Genomic DNA, 20,963 nt, shown 5'->3' with positions numbered 1-20,963 from the left:
CAGTTGCGGTTATGCCTGGAAGCGAAAGGAAAGTCCAATGCTGTAAAGAAAAATATTGCATAGGAACCTGGAATGTAAGAACCATGAACCAAGGTAAGTTGGATGTGGTTAAAAATGAGATGGCAAGAATAAATATTGACATCCTGGGCATCAGTGAACTAAAATGGACGGGAATGGGCAAATTCAGTTCGGATGACCATCATATCTACTACTGTGGCCAAGAAACCCGTAAAAGAAATGGAGTGGCCCTCATAGTCAACAAAAGAGTGGAGAAAGCTGTACTGGGATGCAATCTCAAAAATGACAGAATCCAAGGCAGACCGTTTAACATCACAGTAATCCAAGTTTATGCACCAACTACTGCTGCTGAAGAAACTGAAATTGACCAATTGTATGAAGCCTTACAACACCTTCTAGAAATGACACCAAAGAAGGATGTTCTTCTCATTATAGGGGATTGTAGGGAGTCCAGAGATAAAAGGAACAACTGGCAAGTTTGGCCTTGGAGTTCAAAACAAAGCAGGGCAAAGGCTAATAGAGTTCTGCCAAGAGAACAAGCTGGTCATCACAAACACTCTTTTCCAACAACACAAGAGACGACTCTACACATGGACATCACCAGATGGGCAGCATCGAAATCAGATTGATTATATTCTCTGCAGCCAAAGATGGAGAAGCTCTATACAGTCAGCAAAAACAAGACCTGGAGCTGACTGTTGCTCAGATCATCAGCTTCTTTAAATATTTAATATTTTATTAAGGATTTTCTTGTTTTACAGAAGTGTAATGCCTCGTATTTATTTTTTCCCCCCATGTAACATTTTTACAAATCCGTTTCATTTGTTGAGGCATTAGGGGGAGAAGGAAAAAAGGGAAAAAGAAAGGGGGTGGAGAGAGGGAAGATGGATGGGGGTGGGGTCGGGTGGTGGTGTTTCTATTATGTTTAATGTATGTAGAGTTTGGTGTCAGCGTTGCTTGTGTTGTTCACTTGTGTTCCTTTGGTGGTGAGAGAGGTTGGGGTTGGCCTAGGGTGTGATTGTTTGCTTGTGATTGGCTGTGGTGATCTTTGTTTTCGTGTGTGAGTGAGGTGGGTGGGTGTTTTGGATCAGGTTAGCCTGCTGTTGGCGGATTATTGTCATTGTCCTGTTGGGCTGTGTATGTGATAAAGGGGAGCCATACCGGGGAGAAGGCATCTTCTTCTGTTTGTCCCCGTGTCAGTTTCAGTTTATTAGTTAATTTTTCTAGTAGGGCTGTTTCCCATACTATTTGGTACCATTGGTCCATGTTTACTCCTGACAGGTCTCTCCAGTGTCTGGTTATGGTGTTTCTGGCTGCTGAAAGTAGGTGGGTTATGAGTTCTTTGTGGTGTAAATGGGCATTGTTGTCTTGGAAGATGTTTAGTAGGGCCAATTCTGGGGTGATGTCTATTACTTGCTTAGTTATTTTACATATTTCTTGTATGGTTGTTGTCCAGAATAGTTGGATTTTGGGACACTCCCACCACATGTGGAGGTATGTGCCTCTGGAGGTGCACCCTCTCCAGCATTTTGGTGAGGTTCCTGGGTGTATTAGCGCTAGTTTCCTTGGTGTTAGGTACCACCTGTAGGTGAGTTTCAGTGTGAGTTCTTTTCTTTTCATTGATATGGATTTAAAGGGGGGTTTAGACCACATTCTGGTCCACTGAGTGGGGTTAATCTCATAGCCTATGTCATTCTCCCATTGTTTTTTGATTGCGTCTAGGGAATTTGTGGGATTTTGGAGTAGTATTTTGTATATTGCGGATACCGTCCCTTTACCGTTTCCCTTTGTTGTTAGGAGGTTTTCAAAGGTTGTCAGGGGCCTAGTTGCTGCTGATTTTACTGTTGGGTTGTTTAAGAGGGCATGTAGTTGGTGTTTTGTTAACCAGGGCATTTGGGTGTCTCCTAGTTTGTCTTGTATTTCTTGTGTTGACAAGGGTTTGTTATTTTTATAAAAGTCTGTTAGGCGATATAAGCCTTTGGTTTGCCAGGTTTTTATCTGGAGGTTTTGCGCTGCATGGTGGAATAATGGGTGGTACGCCAGGGGGATTAGTGGGGATGGGGTTGGGGATAGTTTGCCTATTTGTGTTTTCCATGCTTTGAGCATGGTCTGTGTGTACCTGTTAAGGGGTGTGTGGGAATTTTCTTTAGTTTGTTTGGGAGGAGTGGGTATGTTGTGGTGCAGGTATTTTCAATTGTGTCCCTCTCTAGGTGTACCCATTGTTTTGTCTCATCTTCTAGTATATATGGGATTATATGGCGTATTTGGTTGGCATTGTAATATGCTTCTATGTTGGGGATTCCCCATCCTCCTTCTGAGTTGGGGAGGTGCAGGTATTTGAGGCTTATTCTTGGTTTTTTATGTGAGAAGATGAAAGAGTGTAGTTTTCTCTGCCAACTGCGAAGTTGGGTTGAGGTGATCCAGATTGGGAGGGTTTGGAATAGGTAGGTTAGTTTTGGGGGGGTGATCATTTTGATCATGGCTATTTTGTCTGAGAGAGTGAAATTCATGTTAGGTCTTTGTTAATTTGTCGCCACAGGGGCTTGTAGTTGTGGAGGTACAATTTATTGAGGTTTCTGGTTATTTGTACCCCTAGGTATCTGAACTTGGTGTGGCAAAGTTTTATTTTGGTGACCTTCGTGAGTTCTTTTTGGGTGTGAGGAGGGGTGTTGAAGCACATAGCTTCCGACTTTGTAAAATTTACCTGTAGGCCCGACACCATTGCAAATGTGTTGAGTTCTCTGATTAGGGAGGTTGCTGTGCTTATGGGGTCTGGTGTTGTGACCATTAGGTCATCTGCAAAGAGCCCTAATTTATAGGTTCTGCCTTTTATTTCCACTCCCTTGATGTCTGTGGCTGTTCGGATGCGGATTGCTAAGGGTTCCAGGGCCAGGATAAATAAGAAGGGAGACAGTGGGCATCCTTGTTTCGTGCCTCTTTGGATAACTATAGTATTAGAATCCATATTGTTAGTTCTGCATTTTGCTGAGGCTTGGGAGTATATTTGTTTGAGGATTTGTAGGAAGCTGGGGCCAAATTTCATGTTAGTTAGTACTGCTAATATGTATTTCCACTCTAAGCAATCAAAGGCTTTGAGGATGTCTAGGGACATAATTGTCAATGGGAGTTTGGTTGCCTTGCTGTGTTCAATCAGGTTCAGTAGTTTCCTGATGGGGTCTGTTATATTGCGGCCAGGGACAAAGCCAGTCTGGTCTGGGGCTATTAACTTGTGTAGGAAGATTTTTAGGCGGTTGGCCAAGATTGATGTGAATATCTTGTAGTCTTGGTTTATTAATGAGATTGGGCGGTATGATTCTACTTTGAGGCTATCTTTTAGTGGTTTTGGGATGGAGACTATTTTGGAGTGGGGCCAGGTTTTGGGGATGGGGCCCCCTTTCATGATGTCGTTGAATAGGCAGGTCATGTAGGGCATCAAGGGTTCTTTGAATTTCCTATAGAATTCTGCTGTGAAGCCGTCTGGGCCTGGGGCTTTGTGTGATTTCAGGTTTTTGAGGGCCGCATCTATTTCCTCTGGGGTGATAGGGCTGTCCATGAATTCCTGTTCCTCATCAGTTAGGGTAGGCATGGACAGTCCTGCTAGAAATTTTCTGATTTCCTTCCCTGGTGGGTTATGGGAGGTGTATAGGTTGGAGTAGAATTCTGCAAATTCTGAGGTTATTTCTTTGGGGGAGAATGTTATGTTGCCGTCTTTTTTGGTGATGCAGTGTATTCTTGTTTTGAGTGCTTTTTTCCTACATCTATTTGCTAGTAATCTGGAGTTTTTCCCTCCATATTCGTAGAAACGTTGTTTAGAGTATAGAATGTTGATCATTGTTTTGTCAATTTCTAGGGAGTCTAGTTCTCTCCTTTTTTGTTCTATAAGTCTGAGGAGTTTTTTAGATCCTGTTTGTTTGTAGCGTGATGAGAGGGCTGTGATGTCTTGTTCTATTTTGCTAATTTTTGAGGAGGTTTGTTTTTTAAGGAATATTTTCTCTTTTATGCAAGCTCCTCTGGTGACCACTTTCACTGCATCCCATAGAAGGGGGGTTGTTATATTGTTTACATCGTTTTCCTTGAAGTAGTTTTGGAGGGTTTTTGTGAGACTCTCTCTAATTTGTTTGTTTGTAGTTAGGATGGGACTGAAGGACCATGATGGGGTGGTTTGTGTTCCTTCTCCTATTTTAACGATGACTTCTACTGGGGCGTGATCTGTGATTTTAATGTTACCTATGTTTGATGATTCCACTGAGGGGATCAGACCCTGTGTGAGTAGAATGCTGTCCAGTCTGGACACTGTATTATGGCGTCCCAATTGGAATGTATGGCTGATGTCTCCCGGGTTTTGCTCACCCCAAATGTCGTAGAGACCCCTGTTTTTTAGCATTTTTAGTAACTTGTAAGGGTTCCTAGTTGTTGGGGGTTTCCTTCGGAGGAAGGTTGCCCATGGGGTTGTAGGGTGGATATCTTTCAGGGATATACCTTTCATATTTAGAATGAGGTCCCCTCCTAGGATTGCTTCCCCTTCAGAGAAGAAGAGGAATTTGTTTAGTGTCTTCTGGAAGAATTCTAATTGTTTCGTGTTTGGGGCATATATGGAGCCGATTGTCAGTTTGATTTTGCCATCTAGTGTCCCTTTAGCGAAAACGAATCTGCCTTTTTTGTCTTTGAGGACTGTTGTGGCAGTGAAGTTCAGGTCTCTACTGAGTATTATGGCTACACCACGAGCCTCGTGCGACCCACTGTTGACTGAAGCGGGGGTCGCTCAGGAGTTTGCTGCCTTTGGGTGGGTTGTGTATTTCTTGTAAGAAGGTGATGTGTGGTTTCATGGTGTTTATGTATGAGCTGATGCGTTTTCTTTTGATGGGGTTTCCCAGCCCCCTCACGTTTAATGTAATTGCTTTTAGGTTAGCCATCTTGCTTATCTATTATGTGGGGCGATTCCCTGCCAACCCGTTTGGGTTGTCTTGTATCTCTCTCTTCGTGTTGTTTAAAGTACCAGTGGGGTTGTGCTGACCTAGGGTGTGGTGGGTGGGGGGCTAGTGGGATTAGAGTGAGATTTGGGTTAAAGAGTAGGGGGTACCGTAAGTTGTAGGGAGTTTCCTATATGTAGTCATATAGGTGTTTGTTTGGGGTATTTTGGGCCATCTGGCATTTAGCCGGTTCGTCCTAGGTCTCAGCTGGTGTGGAAGGCCGTGTTCAAGGACAGGCCATCCCCCCTGTTGTTTGCGATAGGGGGTGATCAGTGAGACAGTGTGAAATGACTTTGTAACGTCGCTGTCAGGTATGAGGTTCATAAGCAATGTTGCCAATGTTATGAGCAACATTGTTGGTGTGTTGGGGTGGGGATGTGGGTGCTGGTACGCTCTGGTGCCACCATAGTGCTGGTTGGGTATCAGATTTTAGCCTGATTGTGGGTTGTGTTATTAAGGTTGGAGGAGTTGTTTTTCCTTAGTATGGAGTATGGCGGTGTTGGAGGTGTGGGTGATGGGGAATGTGGTTGAGGTCGTCTGGACTGGTGTTGGGGTGGGGATTTCTGTGGGGGTGCGGGGCTGGGGGGGATGTTGATGGTGTTAACTAAATCTATGTTTTTGGGGGGAGAGGGGGGGAAAGGGGGGGGAATCACCAGTCCTTCAGTTTGTGGTTTTTTCCTGGTTGCTTCATTCAGCTAGGGTTGTTGTTGTTGTAGGGTTGTCCATCTGCGATGAATTGGTTTGGTTAATCTTGGTCTGGTTTCTTGTGTCGTATGGCCGGCGGGACGATTCTGAGCGTGATGCTTGCCTGTATTGGTTTGCGTTGTTGTGCCGCTTCTGTTGTTTCTTTTTCTTCTGTACCGTTGTCCAGTTGTTTGCTGTTGTTTCCTCCTGGTTGGGGCTGTCACTTGGTGGGTTTGTCGGTTGCCATTCCGGTGGGAGGTCGAGTTCAAGGTTCTTTAGTAGTTGCAGGGCCTCAGGTATGTTGGTAGCCATGTGTTGTGTTGTATTGGTTGTTACAATGAGGCGGAAGGGGAAGCCCCATCGGTATTTGATCCCTGCTTGTTGGAGACGCTGGGTGCATGGGCGCAAGCTTTTCCTCCGGTTTAGGGTATCCTGAGATAAGTCCTGTAAGGCCAGAATGGGGATTTCTCCATATCGAAGGTTGGTTGAGTTTTTGAGGTGGTTCCATACCTCTTCCTTCTTTTTGTAGCGTGTGAAGCATACAATGATGTCTCTGGGGGGGGGGGCACTGGGTTTTGGCATAGGTTTTAGGGCTCTGTGAGCCCTCTCCAAGCCATCTGCCTCAAGTTTCAGGCTTGGGATTGTGTTTTTCAGCCAGCGTATAATTAGGTCTGCTGGGCTTTTCTCCTCTGTTTTTTCAAGAAAGTTGCGGAAGCGGATGTTACAACACCTATTGCGGTCTTCAAGGTCGGCTTGCTTAATTTTCATCTCTCTGTGTTCTGCTTCCATTTGGTTTACCAGTTCGTCCAGTTTCTTGTTCACCCGTGCGTTCTCCTCCTGGTATTGCTCTATTATTCTTTCTTGCATTTGGTTCTTGTTCTCTAGAGCAGTGTTTCCCAACCTTGGGCCTCCAGCTGTTTTTGAACTACAATTCCCATCATCCCTGACCACTGGTCTTGCTAGCTAGGGATGATGGGAGTTGTAGTCCAAAAACAGCTGGAGGCCCAAGGTTGGGAAACACTGCTCTAGAGCTTCCACTTTGGAGGTTAGATTGTTGATTAGTACCTGCATGGGAGCCATTGTGGCCTTCAGTGTTTCTTCTAATCGTGCTTCTAATCTTGCTTCCATTTCCCTCAAATCTCATTTCATTATTGGGTGGTCATCATCTTGAAGGGGAGTTACCGTCTTAGCACTGTTTGTCATCTCCCTGGTTGGTGTCATCTCAGTCTCCCTGATGGTTTTGGTTTGAGGTTGGCTTGGCGTCCGCTTGGAGTAGGGCGTGTGGTGGTTAGGAGTTGTGGCAGTGGTGATTCCTGGGTATTGTTGGGTTGCTGAGCTGATCAGGCATTCTTGGCTGGTGGCTTTTACAGAGCGTTTGGATTAGGTGGTCATTTGTGTCACTTCTAGCCTGTGTTTTAAGAACTTCTCTAGGGTTTCTGTAGTTGCCTCAGCGGTGCCGCCAAAGCGGGGGGGGGGGGGTAAGCAGAGATGGGTAGACTAACGGACACACAGTTCATATAAGGGGAGGGGGGTTAGCAGGTAGAGATGCAAAAGATTAGAGGGGTGGGGCCAGGGGAAATATGTGTTTAGGAGGGGGTTGTATATACCCAAGAGGGGTACTGGGGTCCAGTTAAGGTGGGAGTTGGGGTTGGGAGTGCACTCAGAAACAGAGACAGACAAATAGGCTATATGTAAAGGGTGGAGGGAGAAAAAGGAAGAAGAAAGAAAGAAGGGGGGAGACGGGGAGATTGGAGTAAAAGAGGGGAGAGAGAGAGAGAGAGAGAGAGAGAGAGACAGACAAAAAGAGAGTTGAAAGAGAGAGGAGAGGTGGTACAGTAATATCAGCGGTAATAGATTGCAGCAATAGTTTTAGCTATAGTATGAGGGGGGCAAAGTATGATACGGTGATATGGATGTGTGTATGTGTTTCCTTTAGGAGAAGGGGAGGGGGATGGAGAAAGGGAGGAGGGAGAGAGAAGGAGAGGAGGAGGGGGATGGATGGGAAAAGGAAGGAGAAGAAAAGAGAGGGGGAGAGAGGGGAGGGAGGGTGAACTGTGGCAATGGTATGGGGGGAAAGTCTTATTTTAAAAGAGGGGGTGGGGGAATGGCTCCCCCCTCAAAAACAAACTGACAAACAGGCTAAAAAGGGGGGGGTTGGTTTTAAAAAATAAAGGGGATAGAAAACAAAGTTGGGGATGGAAAGTGAAGGGCGGGATAAAAGGGAAAAAATAAGGAGGGATGAAGAGAGAGAGAGGAGAGCAAAAAGGAGGAGAAAAATAAAAGGGGGAGTTGAGGGGGAGAGTATCAATAGCAATAGCAGTGATATGGAGAAATTTTTTGTTTTAAAAGAGACTGGTGGTCATAGCAGGCGGCGAAGGATTCCCCCCTCAAGAAGAAACTAACAATTAGAATAGAAAGGGCCTTAAAAAAGGGGGGGGGGAATTGTGTGTGTGGTTTTTTTCTTTAAAAAGAAAAAAAAACTATTTCCCCCTAATTATTATTATTATCCTTTGTTTGTAAAAATGTAATTAAAAATGTACGGGTAAAAGATAAAAATGAGAGATAAAGGTTAAAAAAAGGGGGGGTTGTGTGTGTATGTATATATATATATATATATATATATATATATATATATATATATATATGGATAAAGTTATGTTATTTTTTTAAATGTGTAAAGTACGAAGAGGATAGGTAAAAGAGAGTGGAACGTCTGGGGCGAAGTGGCAGTCCCAGGAAATGACCTGTGTTGTTTCAGGGCTCTTTTCTGGATACTGCCATTTTAATTCTTAAGAGGGGAGTTTGAGGTGAAAATAAAATGAGGTTTAAATTGAGGGTGTGTATGTGGAAAAGTGTGTCTTTAGATAGTGTGTAGAAAAGGTAGAAATAAAAATAAAAATTCAAATAAAGGGTGGCTGCAGCAGCAGTGGCCCCTCTTTTAAAAAGAAAAGTGATAAAAGTAGGTATATGGGAGGGAGGGATAAAAAATACATTTTTTTTTAAGGGGGAGGGAGGGGTTAAAAAAAGAAAGGGGGGGAAAGGTAGTTTCTTCCTTTCTGCGATCTCCTTTGTTATGCGGCTTCTCTGTGTTTTCCTTGCCCCACGTGTTTTTTCCGGAGCCTCTTTTGCCTTCCCATGCTCACCTACCTCTCCTCTTATTTCCGTTGGCAGAGATGGGGGCAGCAGCGGTAAAGTTGGGGCTCCTTTTTCTTTCTTTCTTTTTCTTCCTCTCTCCCCCTTTCTTTCTCCCTCTTTGTGTTAGCTCCACTGTCCTCCTGGTTTTGGAGCTCCTCTCTGCTGTTGGGGGGGTGGTCGGGTGCCTTTCCGGCTCAATCTCAGTCGTGGGTGGGTGGGTGTTTTGGCTCCTTTGATAGATGCCCAGGCACCCCCGATTCCTCTCCGCTGGCGGTGCTGGCGGCAGCAGTCCTGGGAGCCCGGGAGTCGGCCAGACAGAGCCTTTTACTCTGGCTGGCTTCAGGAGCTCTTTTCTGCTGTTGCAGCCGCCATGCTGCCTCGCCGGAACTTCCATCATCAGCTTCTTATAGCAAAATTCCAGCTTAAACTGAAGAAAGTAGGAAAAACCACTGGGCCGGTAAGATACAATATAAATCAAATCCCTTATGAATACGCAGTGGAAGTGAGGAACAGCTTTAAGGATTTAGATTTGGTGGACAGAGTGCCTGGAGAACTATGGATGGAGGCCCGTAACATTATACAGGAGGCAGCAACGAAAACCATCCCAATGAAAAGGAAATGCAAGAAAGCAAAGTGGCTGTCCAACGAGGCCTTACAAATAGCAGGGGAGAGAAGGCAAGCAAAATGCGAGGGAGATTGTGAAAGATACAGGAAATTGAATGCAGATTTCCAAAAAATAGCAAGGAGAGACAAGAAGGCCTTCTTAAACGAGCAATGCAAAGAAATAGAGGAAAATAATAGAATGAGAAAAACCAGAGATCTGTTCAAGAAAATTGGAGATATGAAAGGAACATTTCGTACAAAGATTACCATAATAAAAGACAAAAGTGGAAAGGACCTAACAGAAGCAGAAGACATCAAGAAGAGGTGGCAAGAATACACAGAGGAATTATACCAGAAAGATATGGATGTCTCGTACACCCTAGGTAGTGTGGTTGCTAACCTTGACCCAGACATATTGGAGAGTGAAGTCAAATAGAAAGCACTGCTAATAACAAGGCCAGTGGAAGTGATGATATTCCAGCTGAACTATTTAAAATTTTTAACGATGATGCTGTCAAGGTATGCCAGCAAATTTGGAAAACTCAGCAGTGGCCAGAAGATTGGAGAAGATCAGTCTACATCCCAATCCCAATCCCAAAGAAGGGCAGTGTCAAAGAATGCTCCAACTACCGCACAATTGCACTCATTTCACACGCTAGCAAGGTTATGCTTAAAATTCTACAAGTTGCCTCAAGCAGAGAGCTTGCAGGGCAGCAGCTGAAGGAGGAGCAAAAGGGTTTTCTTGTGTGTGTGTGTGTTTCTTTGTGACTGATTAGCTGCTCTCCCTGTGCAAAGGTCAGGGGGGGCAGGGTTTCTGTTGAGGCAGGTGATTAGCTGTGGGAGGAGCTTATCAGAGCTTGCAGGGCAACGGCGCTCGCAGTTTGATCCATCTTTTAGATTTAGGGAAGCTAGTCTAAAACGTTTGTTGGGGGAGAACTAGGTTTTTTTTGGGGGGGAGTTATTTGTCCTGTCTTCACGCTTTTTATGATGGAGGACCGCTATAGCCACCCCCAACGACACGTTCTCAAGATGGAGGGGGAGGGAACAGCTACAGTCGCCTGCGGTTCCTGCGCAATGTTTGCCATCTTGCCAAAGGTTGCAGGCAGCTTTACCTGCAGCAATTGTATGTTGATTGCCCTCTTAGAAGACAAAGTCCAGCAACTGGAGGAACGTGTAGCTACGCTCCAAAGAATTAGAGAGCTGGAGCTCTTCTTGGAAGCAACAGAGAACACCGTCTCCACCAAGGAGGAGACAGGGGACACCCCTGAGAAGGAGGCTAGTTCACCAACACAGGTGCCAGATATATGGAGAAACTTGACTCAAAGAAGTAGGAGGCCCAGGGTTCGCTCTGATTGTTTAGAAATACACAATCGCTTGGAGGTCCTCTCCCCTAGCATGGAAGACGAAGAGCAGACTCCATTTGAGGATCTCTCCCTCATTACAGTCGATCAGGTATATGAAGACGAGCAGCAAAGTCAGTCCTCAGGGAATGTGCAGGCGACCTTGGAAAGGACAGCTCACGGAAGAACCCCGACCAAACCTAAGAGGAGGCGTGTAGTGGTGATAGGGGATTCCCTACTGAGGAGAACAGAAGCAGTGATTTGTGGGCCTGACAAGATGTCTCGGGAGGTGTGCTGTCTCCCCGGGGCTAAGATCCAAGATGTAACTGAACGACTGCAAGGAATCATAATAGTAAAAGCACAACTTCAGAGATAGTAAAAGCACAACTTCAGGCAATACCAATGAGACGGAAACATGGAAGGTGCCTAAAGAAGCCAGGGTGGCTATCTAAAGAACTTTTAACTGAGTTAAGATTAAAAAAGGATGTGTACAAAAAATGGAAAAGGGGGGAAACCACCAAAGAGGAATTCAAACAAATAGCCAGCACGTGTAGACACAAAGTCAGAAAAGCTAAAGCACAGAATGAACTCAGGCTTGCTAGAGAGGTTAAAAGCAACAAAAAAGGCTTTTATGGGTATGTTCGTAGCAAAAGGAAGAACAAAGAAACAGTGGGGTCACTCAGAGGAGAAGATGGTGAAATGCAAACAGGGGACACAGAAAGGGCTGAACTCCTCAATGCCTTCTTTGCCTCAGTCTTCTCCGATAAAGAAAACAATGCCTGACCTGAAGAATTTGGAGCAAATGATTCAGCAAAGGAAACACAGCCCAGAATAACTAAGGAGATAGTACAAGAATACTTGGCTAGTTTAGATGTATTCAAGTCTCCAGGGCCAGACGAACTGCATCCAAGAGTATTAAAAGAACTGGCAGATGTGATCTCAGAACCTCTGGCAGTCATCTTTGAGAATTCCTGGAGAACAGGCGAAGTCCCGGCAGACTGGAGGAGGGCAAATGTTGTTCCTATTTTCAAAAGGGGAAAAGAGAGGACCCAAATAATTATCGCCCAGTCAGTCTGACATCAATACCAGGGAAGATTCTGGAGCAGATCATTAAGCAAACAGTCTGTGAGCACCTAGAAAGGAATGCTGTGATCACCAATAGTCAGCATGGATTTCTGAAAAATAAGTCATGTCAGACTAACCTGATCTCGTTTTTTGACAGAATTACAAGCCTGGTAGATGAAGGGAATGCAGTGGATGTAGCCTACCTTGATTTCAGCAAGGCATTTGACAAGGTGCCCCATGATATTCTTGTAAAGAAGCTGGTAAAATGCGGTCTTGACTATGCTACCACTCAGTGGATTTGTAACTGGCTGACTGCCTGAACCCAAAGGGTGCTCATCAATGGTTCCTCTTCATCCTGGACTGGAGAAGAGTGACTAGTGGGGTGCCACAGGGTTCTGTCTTGGGCCCGGTCTTCTTCAACATCTTTATCAACGACTTGGATGATGGACTCAAGGGCATCCTGATCAAATTTGCAGATGACACCAAACTGGGAGGGGTGGCTAACACCCCAGAGGACAGGATCACACTTCAAAACGACCTTGACAGATTAGAGAACTGGGCCAAAACAAACAAGATGAATTTTAACAGGGAGAAATGTAAAGTATTGCACTTGGGCAAAAAAAATGAGAGGCACAAATACAAGATGGGTGACACCTGGCTTGACAGCAGTGCATGTGAAAAGGATCTAGGAGTCTTGGTTGACCACAAACTTGACATGAGCCAACAGTGTGACGCGGCAGCTAAAAAAGCCAATGCAATTCTGGGCTGCATCAATAGGAGTATAGCATCTAGATCAAGGGAAGTAATAGTGCCACTGTATTCTGCTCTGGTCAGACCTCACCTGGAGTACTGTGTCCAGTTCTGGGCACCACAGTTCAAGAAGGACACTGACAAACTGGAACGTGTCCAGAGGAGGGCAACCAAAATGGTCAAAGGTCTGGAAACGATGCCTTATGAGGAACGGCTAAGGGAGCTGGGCATGTTTAGCCTGGAGAAGAGGAGGTTAAGGGGTGATATGATAGCCATGTTCAAATATATAAAAGGATGTCATATAGAGGAGGGAGAAAGGTTGTTTTCTGCTACTCCAGAGAAGCGGACACGGAGCAATGGATCCAAACTACAAGAAAGAAGATTCCACCTAAACATTAGGAAGAACCTCCCGACAGTAAGAGCTGTTTGACAGTGGAATTTGCTGCCAAGGAGTGTGGTGGAGTCTCCTACTTTGGAGGTCTTTAAGCAGAGGCTTGACAACCATATGTCAGGAGTGCTCTGATGGTGTTTCGTGCTTGGCAGGGGGTTGGACTCGATGACCCTTGTGGTCTATTCCAACTCTATGATTCTATGATTCTAGTATGTGGACCGAGAACACATAGAATCATAGAATCATAGAGTTGGAAGAGACCACAAGGGCCATCGAGTCCAACCCCCTGCTTTATCCAGTGCAAGCTGGATTTTGAAGGGGCAGACAGAGGAACCAGAGACCAAATTGCAAACATGCGCTGGATTATGGAGAAAGCTAGAGAGTTCCAGAAAGACATCTACTTCTGCTTCATTGACTATGCAAAAGCCTTTGACTGTGTCGACCACAGCAAACTATGGCAAGTTCTTAATGAAATGGGAGTGCCTGATCACCTCATCTGTCTCCTGAGAAATCTCTATGTGGGACAAGAAGCTACAGTTAGAACTGGATATGGAACAACTGATCGGTTCAAAATTGGGAAAGGAGTACGACAAGGCTGTATATTGTCTCCCTGCTTATTTAACTTATATGCAGAATTCATCATGCGAAAGGCTGGGCTGGATGAATCCCAAACCGGAATTAAGATTGCCAGAAGAAATATCAACAACCTCAGATATGCAGATGACACAACATTGATGGCAGAAAGTGAGGAGGAATTAAATAACCTTTTATTGAGGGTGAAAGAGGAGAGCACAAAATATGGTTTGAAGCTCAACATCAAAAAAAAAAAGATCATAGCCACTGGTCCCCTCACCTCCTGGCAAATAGAAGGGAAAGAAATGGAGGCAGTGAGAGATTTTACTTTTTTGGGATCCATGATCACTGCAGATGGTGACAGCAGTCACGAAATTAAAAGATGCCTGTTTCTTGGGAGAAAAGCGATGATAAACCTAGACAGCATCTTAAAAAGCAGAGATATCACCTTGCCAACAAAGGCTCGTATAGTAAAAGCCATGGTTTTCCCAGCAGTGATGTATGGAAGGGAGACCTGGACCATAAAGAAGGCTGATCACCAAAGAATTGATGCTTTTGAATTCTGGTGCTGGAGGAGACTCTTTAGAGTCCCATGGACTGAAGAAGATCAAACCTATCCATTCTTAAAGAAATCAGTTCTGAGTGCTCACTGGATGGACAGATCGTGAAGCTGAGGCTCCAATACTTTGGCCACCTCACGAGAAGCGAAGACTCCCTGGAAAAGACCCTGATGTTGGGAAAGACGGGGGGCACAAGGAGAAGGGGATGACAGAGGACGAGATGGTTGGGCAGTGTTCTTGAAGCTACCAGCATGAGTTTCACCAAACTGCTGGAGGCAGTGGAAGACAGGAGTGCCTGGCGTAGCCTGGTCCATGGGGTCACGAAGAGTCGGACACAACTAAATGACTAAACAACAACAACTCAGAAGTCAATCTCCCAGTCATCTGTATTAAGTAGCAATCTAAAACACTCATACCATTGAGGTTGCAACCCTGCATGCACTTATTGCGAGCATGCTCAACTAAAGAATGGGTAGCTTCCCCCCAGCGTTTTCTCAGAAATTTTACATTTCTCGTCTATAACTGAGCTGAAGCCTATCTATGGCTTTTAAAACGAAGGTTATGGAATTAAAAAGAACTGGCAAGCTAAATAGGCATCATTCATGCCTCTCTATTTACCTCATTAATTTTTTGGAGCAATTCCGGGACCCCACCAAGAGTGGTGGACGTCTGGTGGTAATCCCTATGTTGCAGGATCATGTGGACCATCTCAGGATCCCCTGTGCTGACAGCTTCATGCAAGACTGGAAAAAAGACAAACAGAGGGAGGCTAAGAGAGAGGGAAAGGGATTCACGTCATGCTGGATACTTGGCAACTAGTGAGCCAGTTTAAACAAGAACATGAACTTTCACATCTGCTTTTCTGGAACTTTCTTAGCTCCCTGGACAGCCATCCTCAGAAGCTCCAGGGCCTGCCTACACCTTCTGCTAAAAGCATAGAAACATCTAGGCCTAGAATAGACATGCTTTAGCCTGGTCAGATCTACTTTTCCTTTTGTTTCTGGAGTCCCCAAATTTATAAACAGAGTCACGTGCAAAAGACGTAACACTAGAATGAAAGAGCAGAGTGCCTCTGAGCTGTTTTCAGTACCAGAACTGAACTGGAGCTCATAAACCTGTCCTACAAAAGTTCACGCCTGCTTAACCCAAGCTTTCTTTGTTTCAAAAGTCTAATTTAAAGGGTGGTGGGAACTGTGTTGTTGGTGCCCTATTTAAACAAGTGGGAATTGGAATTCCTTGCCCAGGAATCCAAGTCGGTGGTTCCTTGAAGCACCAAATCAACGAGCGATTGACTAGTAGACCAACAGCTTTACCTTCTGCCCAACACTGGTCTAGGCCCTGCCTGAAGTTCTTCCTCTGTTCTCCTCCCTTTTGCTGCAAACATGCCTTGCTGCAACCCCTTACCTGTCCATCCCTGTGCATTTTCTTTGGTGACATCTGCTTTATGCCGCAGGAGGACTCTGACAGACTCGATGTATCCCAAAGAAACAGCAAGATGCAATGAGGTCCGGCCACGGGGATCCCGCTGGTCCACATCCTGCTAAAAAGCCAATAGGCAGACCTCTTCTAAGGCCTCTGCTATAGTCAACACAAGTCATCAAGGATGTACAGAGCTAAATATGAAAGCTGACAATGTTTCATGGAGTCTATGCTGACAGCTTCAGTGCTGTGGGTGTTGCTTATAAGGACACATAGGCAGGCAAGCTTAAAATGAGACAGCAATCCCAAGAGAAATCAAACTGATCATCCTTTATATAGAGATAAGAAAAACGCCCTATGCAGTGAAATTATGAAGAGACAAGGAAGAAATTCTGGTCTCAAACTGCAGCTCATGTGGGGCACCCCACCAGCGGTCTGTGAAACAGACAGATTTTGCCTCCGTCAATGTTTTGCAATTAAGCATAAAACATTTTTCTCTTGGTAGGTTCCACCAGCATCCAACTCAAGCAGCAATCTTATACTGAGTCAGATCATTGGTCCCTTTAACACGATATTGTTTACTTTCCCCAAACTTGTGCTCTCTAGATATTCTGGATACAACTCCCCTCTGCCTTAGGGCCATTTTGGACTGCAATTCCCATCAGCCACAGCAAGAATGGCAGGAGGCATCTGGGTAGTGACAGGCTGGGGAAGGCTGGTCTACCCAAGAGTGGTGGCAGCTCTCCCAGATGGCAACCGGCCTTCCTATGCGAGATCATTTGGCTAGAGATGCTGAGCACTGAACCTGGGGCATTTGGTGGGCAGAGTTCAACCCCTGAGCTAGGATCTCCCCTGCAATAATCATGAAAGCACTTGTGGGAAGAGGTTCCTCCTTTCTTTTTCAAACTGGAGCTCCACAAGAACTGTGTCAGCAAGTTCCTCCAGGCTCTTACAATTTCCCAGCTCTTTGTGAGTGGGCTTTGGGAGCGAACGGGGAAGCCTAGTCTGCTGGGACTTTATCTCACCATCGTGCCTCCCCTCTTCACCAGCCCAGATTTCTCCTACAGGAGGGGTGAGGAATCTGTTGCTGGGCTCCAACTCCTATCATCCCTGACCATGGATTGGCTATGCCAGCTGGGAGGTGGGAGTCCAACAACCCACAGGTAAGCAGCGTTCTTCAACCTTGGGTCCCCATATGCTGTTGAATGACAAAACCCACCATCCGCAGCCAGCTTAGCCTATGGTCAGGGATGGTAGGAGTTGCGGTCCAACAACATCTGGGGACCCAAGGCTGAAGAACACTGCAGGATCCTCTCCCACTGAGTATCCTGCAGGATGAGGCCTTCCTGCACCAGTGTTGGCCCAATAGGGTGAAGCCATCTTCTCTCCAGCACTTGCAAATGGAGACACTCACATTCTTCTGTGAATGTCCTAAGAGGCCTGGGACTGAGAGGGACTTCTGTGTACAAAGTCTATGTCCTCCCACTGTGTTATTCCTCCTCTTGTCCCCCACGAAAGCTGAAAAGAAGCTCCCCCCCCCCCCGAAAAGAAGAATCTGGCCTCTGATTTTCTGTACCAGGAATTGCTGTCATCCTATTCAGCTACGAGAGGATGCTATGGCAAAATGCCTGCTGATGCATATACCAGGCAATAACCTTTACAAAGCAAACTTTGTAAAATGACTGGTGATGTTATGGAAACAGATGGTCACTGGGATTGGACCCCCCACTTGGGGGACGGACACGGTCACACACACACACACACACACACACACACACACAACAATGAGCGCTCTTGACAGACCACTACAAAATGCAAACCACACAAGGCAGAAAAATAGCCACTAGCATGCAAACAGCAACACACACTTGCGCCTTACCTAGGTCTTTCACTACTAGCTTTAGAAATCTGAAACAGAAGAGCATCTATAACTAAGGGGGAAAAGTAAAAATCAACAGTGAGCCAAAGAGGAAAGGTCATGATCATTTTCAGTACTGCTCTTGGGAGTTCTATTGTGTAATCAGTGCTGTACACAGCACTGCTTAGGGCAGCTTTCCCCAACCTGATGCCCTCCAGAGCGGTCCCAGCCAGCCATGTTCCCAGCACACCACACATCAGTTTGTGCTGGTTGAGGCTGATGGGAGCCGTAGTCTGAATTTTCTGGAGACACTAGGTTGGCAGTAGTGAGTTTAGGGCCACGTGGGCCAACACACACAAACACACAAGTTACACTGAAGTTGTAAAGTTAGGCCCAACAACAGATAACCAGGTTTTTCACTGGCCAATGTCCCGCATTTCGGATGATTTAGCAATTAAGATTCAACCTATCTGCAGATTACCAAAACCTCACCAGCAATAAAATTGTATGTCTGCTGACTGCAGATGGGCTAACTTCTGTGTGAAGATGCATAAGGCTGCAGGGAAGATATCAAAGGATCCTGAGTTCGGTTCTTGCCATATGTAGATTATTTAAGCTTAACTGATAAACAAATCTTCTTTAAATCACAGGTTCAGGCACAATCCCTATGCACACTTTCATGGGATTAATTTAGTGAAATTTAGTTCTACAGTAAAAGAACTGCTAGTCCTTGTAAGAAGGAAATACCGTATGTGATATTTTCCTTACCATTCAGAATTTCAGCTACACACCAGGACCTCTAAGTGACAATTGGCACCTGCTGCCAATTTCAAGTTGCAAGTTCCTTGGGGAAGGGGCCTGAGGTTTTGGGTGTATGTGTGTGTACGGAGACACACAATAACCACAACTGCGATAACAGAAACATTTAAAACCAAGTTTAGCATTATGGGCCTAAGGGGTTATGGGGCAGGTTGGTCTATCTGAACACAGCAGTCCGCAAATTCCCAACTCAGCTCTAAGCCTGCGGGAAGCTCCCCCTGCCTTCAGAACTTGCCTAACACTGCACACAAATCACTCCTTCTGACTGGGCAGAGAAGGAAGTGAACAAATTGACCAATTTCTCCAAAAAGAAATCAGATTTTTGGAGGGGTGGAGAAGAGCAATTCTCTGCTTTACCAACAACAGTAAAGAGTGGTTCAGCTTAGCAAAGTCCCAGGTTTCCTTGTGGTCTCCTTCCATCTAGGCTAGCAAGCATGCTCATCCTCCTAGTGGCCTTGCTTCTTGGCCCCACTTGGACAGTTTCCAACATTTCCCAGACACCAACAACACTGTTTGTGGGCCACCTGTAAGTTTCAGTTAGAAGCCAGCTGGTCTTAAGAAAACCAGGCTGTTGTACAGTTGCTTTGGAGAACAGCCAGCATAGCAAGAAAAGAACGGGTGGCAAAGATGGAGCAGGGGGAACATAACCAGAGAGCTCTGGGTTCACATCCCCCCATCATGATGCTCACCAGGTGACCTTGGAACAGTCACTCAGCCCAGCCTCTCTCATAGGGGATGGATGCTCCTTAGAGGAAATGCAGAAAAACACACTTCCTGCTGTGATGCCCAAGTGAAAGAGAAAAACAAGGAAGATGCTCCCTTTAGAAAACCCCTTTTGCCTCAATGTATCAGCTACAGAGCCCTAGACATCAAATGCATCATTGCACTGCAGAAAAATTCATAACAGGTTCTGAAGCACAACCTCAGTTGACCAGGACACTGACCTGAGCAAGCCGAGATGGTGCCTTAGAGCTTCCTAGAAGGGTTGCAACTGCCATTTCCACTCTCTCAGTTTGAAACCATTTGCTAGAGTGGGCAGGATTCTACCAGTGGCATGGTGGGCTGCCAGCTCAAATATTGGCCATTTGTGTGTTCTTTTGTGTCTGCCAAATGAAGGGACCCCTACTACTTCCTTTGCCCCTTCTCATAACTCATTCTTTCCTATGAAGCTTTAGCTGCTGATGGCTTCTCTCATCCCTTTTCCTTTTATACATCTACCTATAGGGCCTGAACAGAGGCAGAGATTCCATATGGCCTCTCTGCTCTTATTTTGCATATCACAGGGATTAACTCTTCCAAATCAGATTCATTCCCACTCATTTAGGGAGCCCTCAGCAGCACAGCCTGAGAATAAAGCATACTTTGTGCAGGTTTTTAATTGCTCCTGCTTTTTCACAGATCTCAGGTTGGCCTGACAAATCTGGTTTCTCTTTCCCGTAACTCCACATTTTTTTAAAAAAAGGAAACAGCCAGCAGTACCTAAAAATAGTATCTAATTGCTATAAGGCTTTTAGAAAACCTGCAAGCCCAGAAATAACCAGGACAGCCTTCACCAACCTGGTGCCCACCAGATGTTTTGGACAACTCCCATCATCCCCAACCGGCAAGTGGTAGTCCAAAAGGGATGGAGGGCACCAGGTTAGAGAAGAATGAATTAGGATATGGAGGAGTCCACTGTAGGACCCCCGTTCTCCACCACCCTAAAAGCTTTGCTCTACTGAAAACATGGGTACACCCCCTGCCATGATGAATGTGTCCATCAACCCCTCTTGAGCCCCTCCAGCCCTGAGCCAACAGACAGAGCCCTGGCTCCAGAGAAGACAGCGGCAGGAGCACTTGAGAATGGGGGCCACTGGCCCTCTCGCTGGCCCTCTCTCAGCCTAGCCTCCCTCACAGGGTTGTCATGAGGATGTTCTCAGGCACATCCTACTGAAGCTCTTGGGAAGAAAGGAAAGACACGAAGGTGATCCACAGGTGCAACTGCTCAGAATCCACACAAACACCTGTGGAAGTCTTAGGAGCCCAGGTGTCCCCTCCAACGCCACATGCCCGCCTTCCGCTTTCTTACCTTGTTCTTCAGCGCTTCTTCCAGCTTCTGGAAGTCATTATTCCAGACTAAGCCGTGCAAAGGGAACTTGCTGTCGGCGTCCCTCGAAGAGCTCATCCTGGGCCGGTGGGCCCCTTCTCCCCCCGCGTCAGGGCCCGGAGGGGGCACAACGCCTTGACACAGGCAGCCCACTCCTCTCAGGTCATGCCCTCCGCTGCCCCCAATGCAGGCTGGGGAGCACCTCTCCGCCCCCCACGGTCGGGGCTGCCTCCCCCACCCCTCCTTTGGGTGCCCAGCGAAGCCCCTCACCCCTCTCGGAATCTGTGGGAGGTCCTCGTCCCCCTAACCTTTCACCCCCACCCCACCGCTCCTACGCTGCTCCTCCTTCCTCGCCCCCCGCCAGGCTGACCCGCCCGGCCCCGCGCCCGCCCGCTTGTGGGGACCAGGAAGGAGGCCCCGGGAGGAGGAGGAGGAGGAAGAACCGCGGCCCCCTCCCCTCGCGGGCGGGACGGCCTTCGGAGGCGGTGCCGAGAGGGGGGGATCGCTCGGGGCAACCACCCGCCTTCCCTCGTCCGCTCCCTTGAAGCCGCGGGCGCCATGCTGCGTGCGGGCAAAAGCGTCAGCCCCGCCCCCCGACACACCCACGCTTCCTGCGCTGCCCGCCATGATGTCTGAGGGCGGCCAACAGTCTCCTGGTACTCCGGCGGCCATCTTGGAAGAAGGCAACTGGT

General features: G+C 46.5%; 1 protein-coding gene across 7 annotated transcripts in view; it reads right to left on the bottom strand.

Annotated features, from left to right (window-relative positions):
- The window catches only part of ANKRD13A (ankyrin repeat domain 13A), a 47,449-nt gene extending 26,700 nt beyond the window's left edge, over positions 1 to 20,749 (bottom strand). For 3 of the 7 annotated variants that reach the window (XM_083470944.1, XM_083470946.1, XM_083470949.1), the window contains exons 1-3: positions 20,254 to 20,746; positions 15,494 to 15,629; positions 14,708 to 14,832 (exon numbers count right to left, since the gene is read on the bottom strand). In XM_083470944.1, coding sequence (XP_083327070.1) covers positions 14,708 to 14,832; positions 15,494 to 15,629; positions 20,254 to 20,349 — 357 coding nt within the window. In that variant the 5' untranslated portion in view covers positions 20,350 to 20,746. Of the gene's footprint in view, positions 1 to 14,707; positions 14,833 to 15,493; positions 15,630 to 17,387; positions 17,417 to 20,253 lie in introns of all 7 variants that reach the window. The other 4 variants (XM_083470947.1, XM_083470943.1, XM_083470945.1 and 1 more) reach the window with 4 other exon arrangements.
- Positions 20,750 to 20,963: the final 214 nt, after the last annotated feature.

Source organism: Podarcis liolepis (assembly GCF_965112155.1).
Source record: "Podarcis liolepis genome assembly, chromosome: 13".
Taxonomy (NCBI): Eukaryota; Metazoa; Chordata; class Lepidosauria; order Squamata; family Lacertidae; genus Podarcis; species Podarcis liolepis.
The sequence above is the reverse complement of the archived record's forward strand: the minus strand, read 5'-3'. Positions and strand labels throughout refer to the sequence as shown.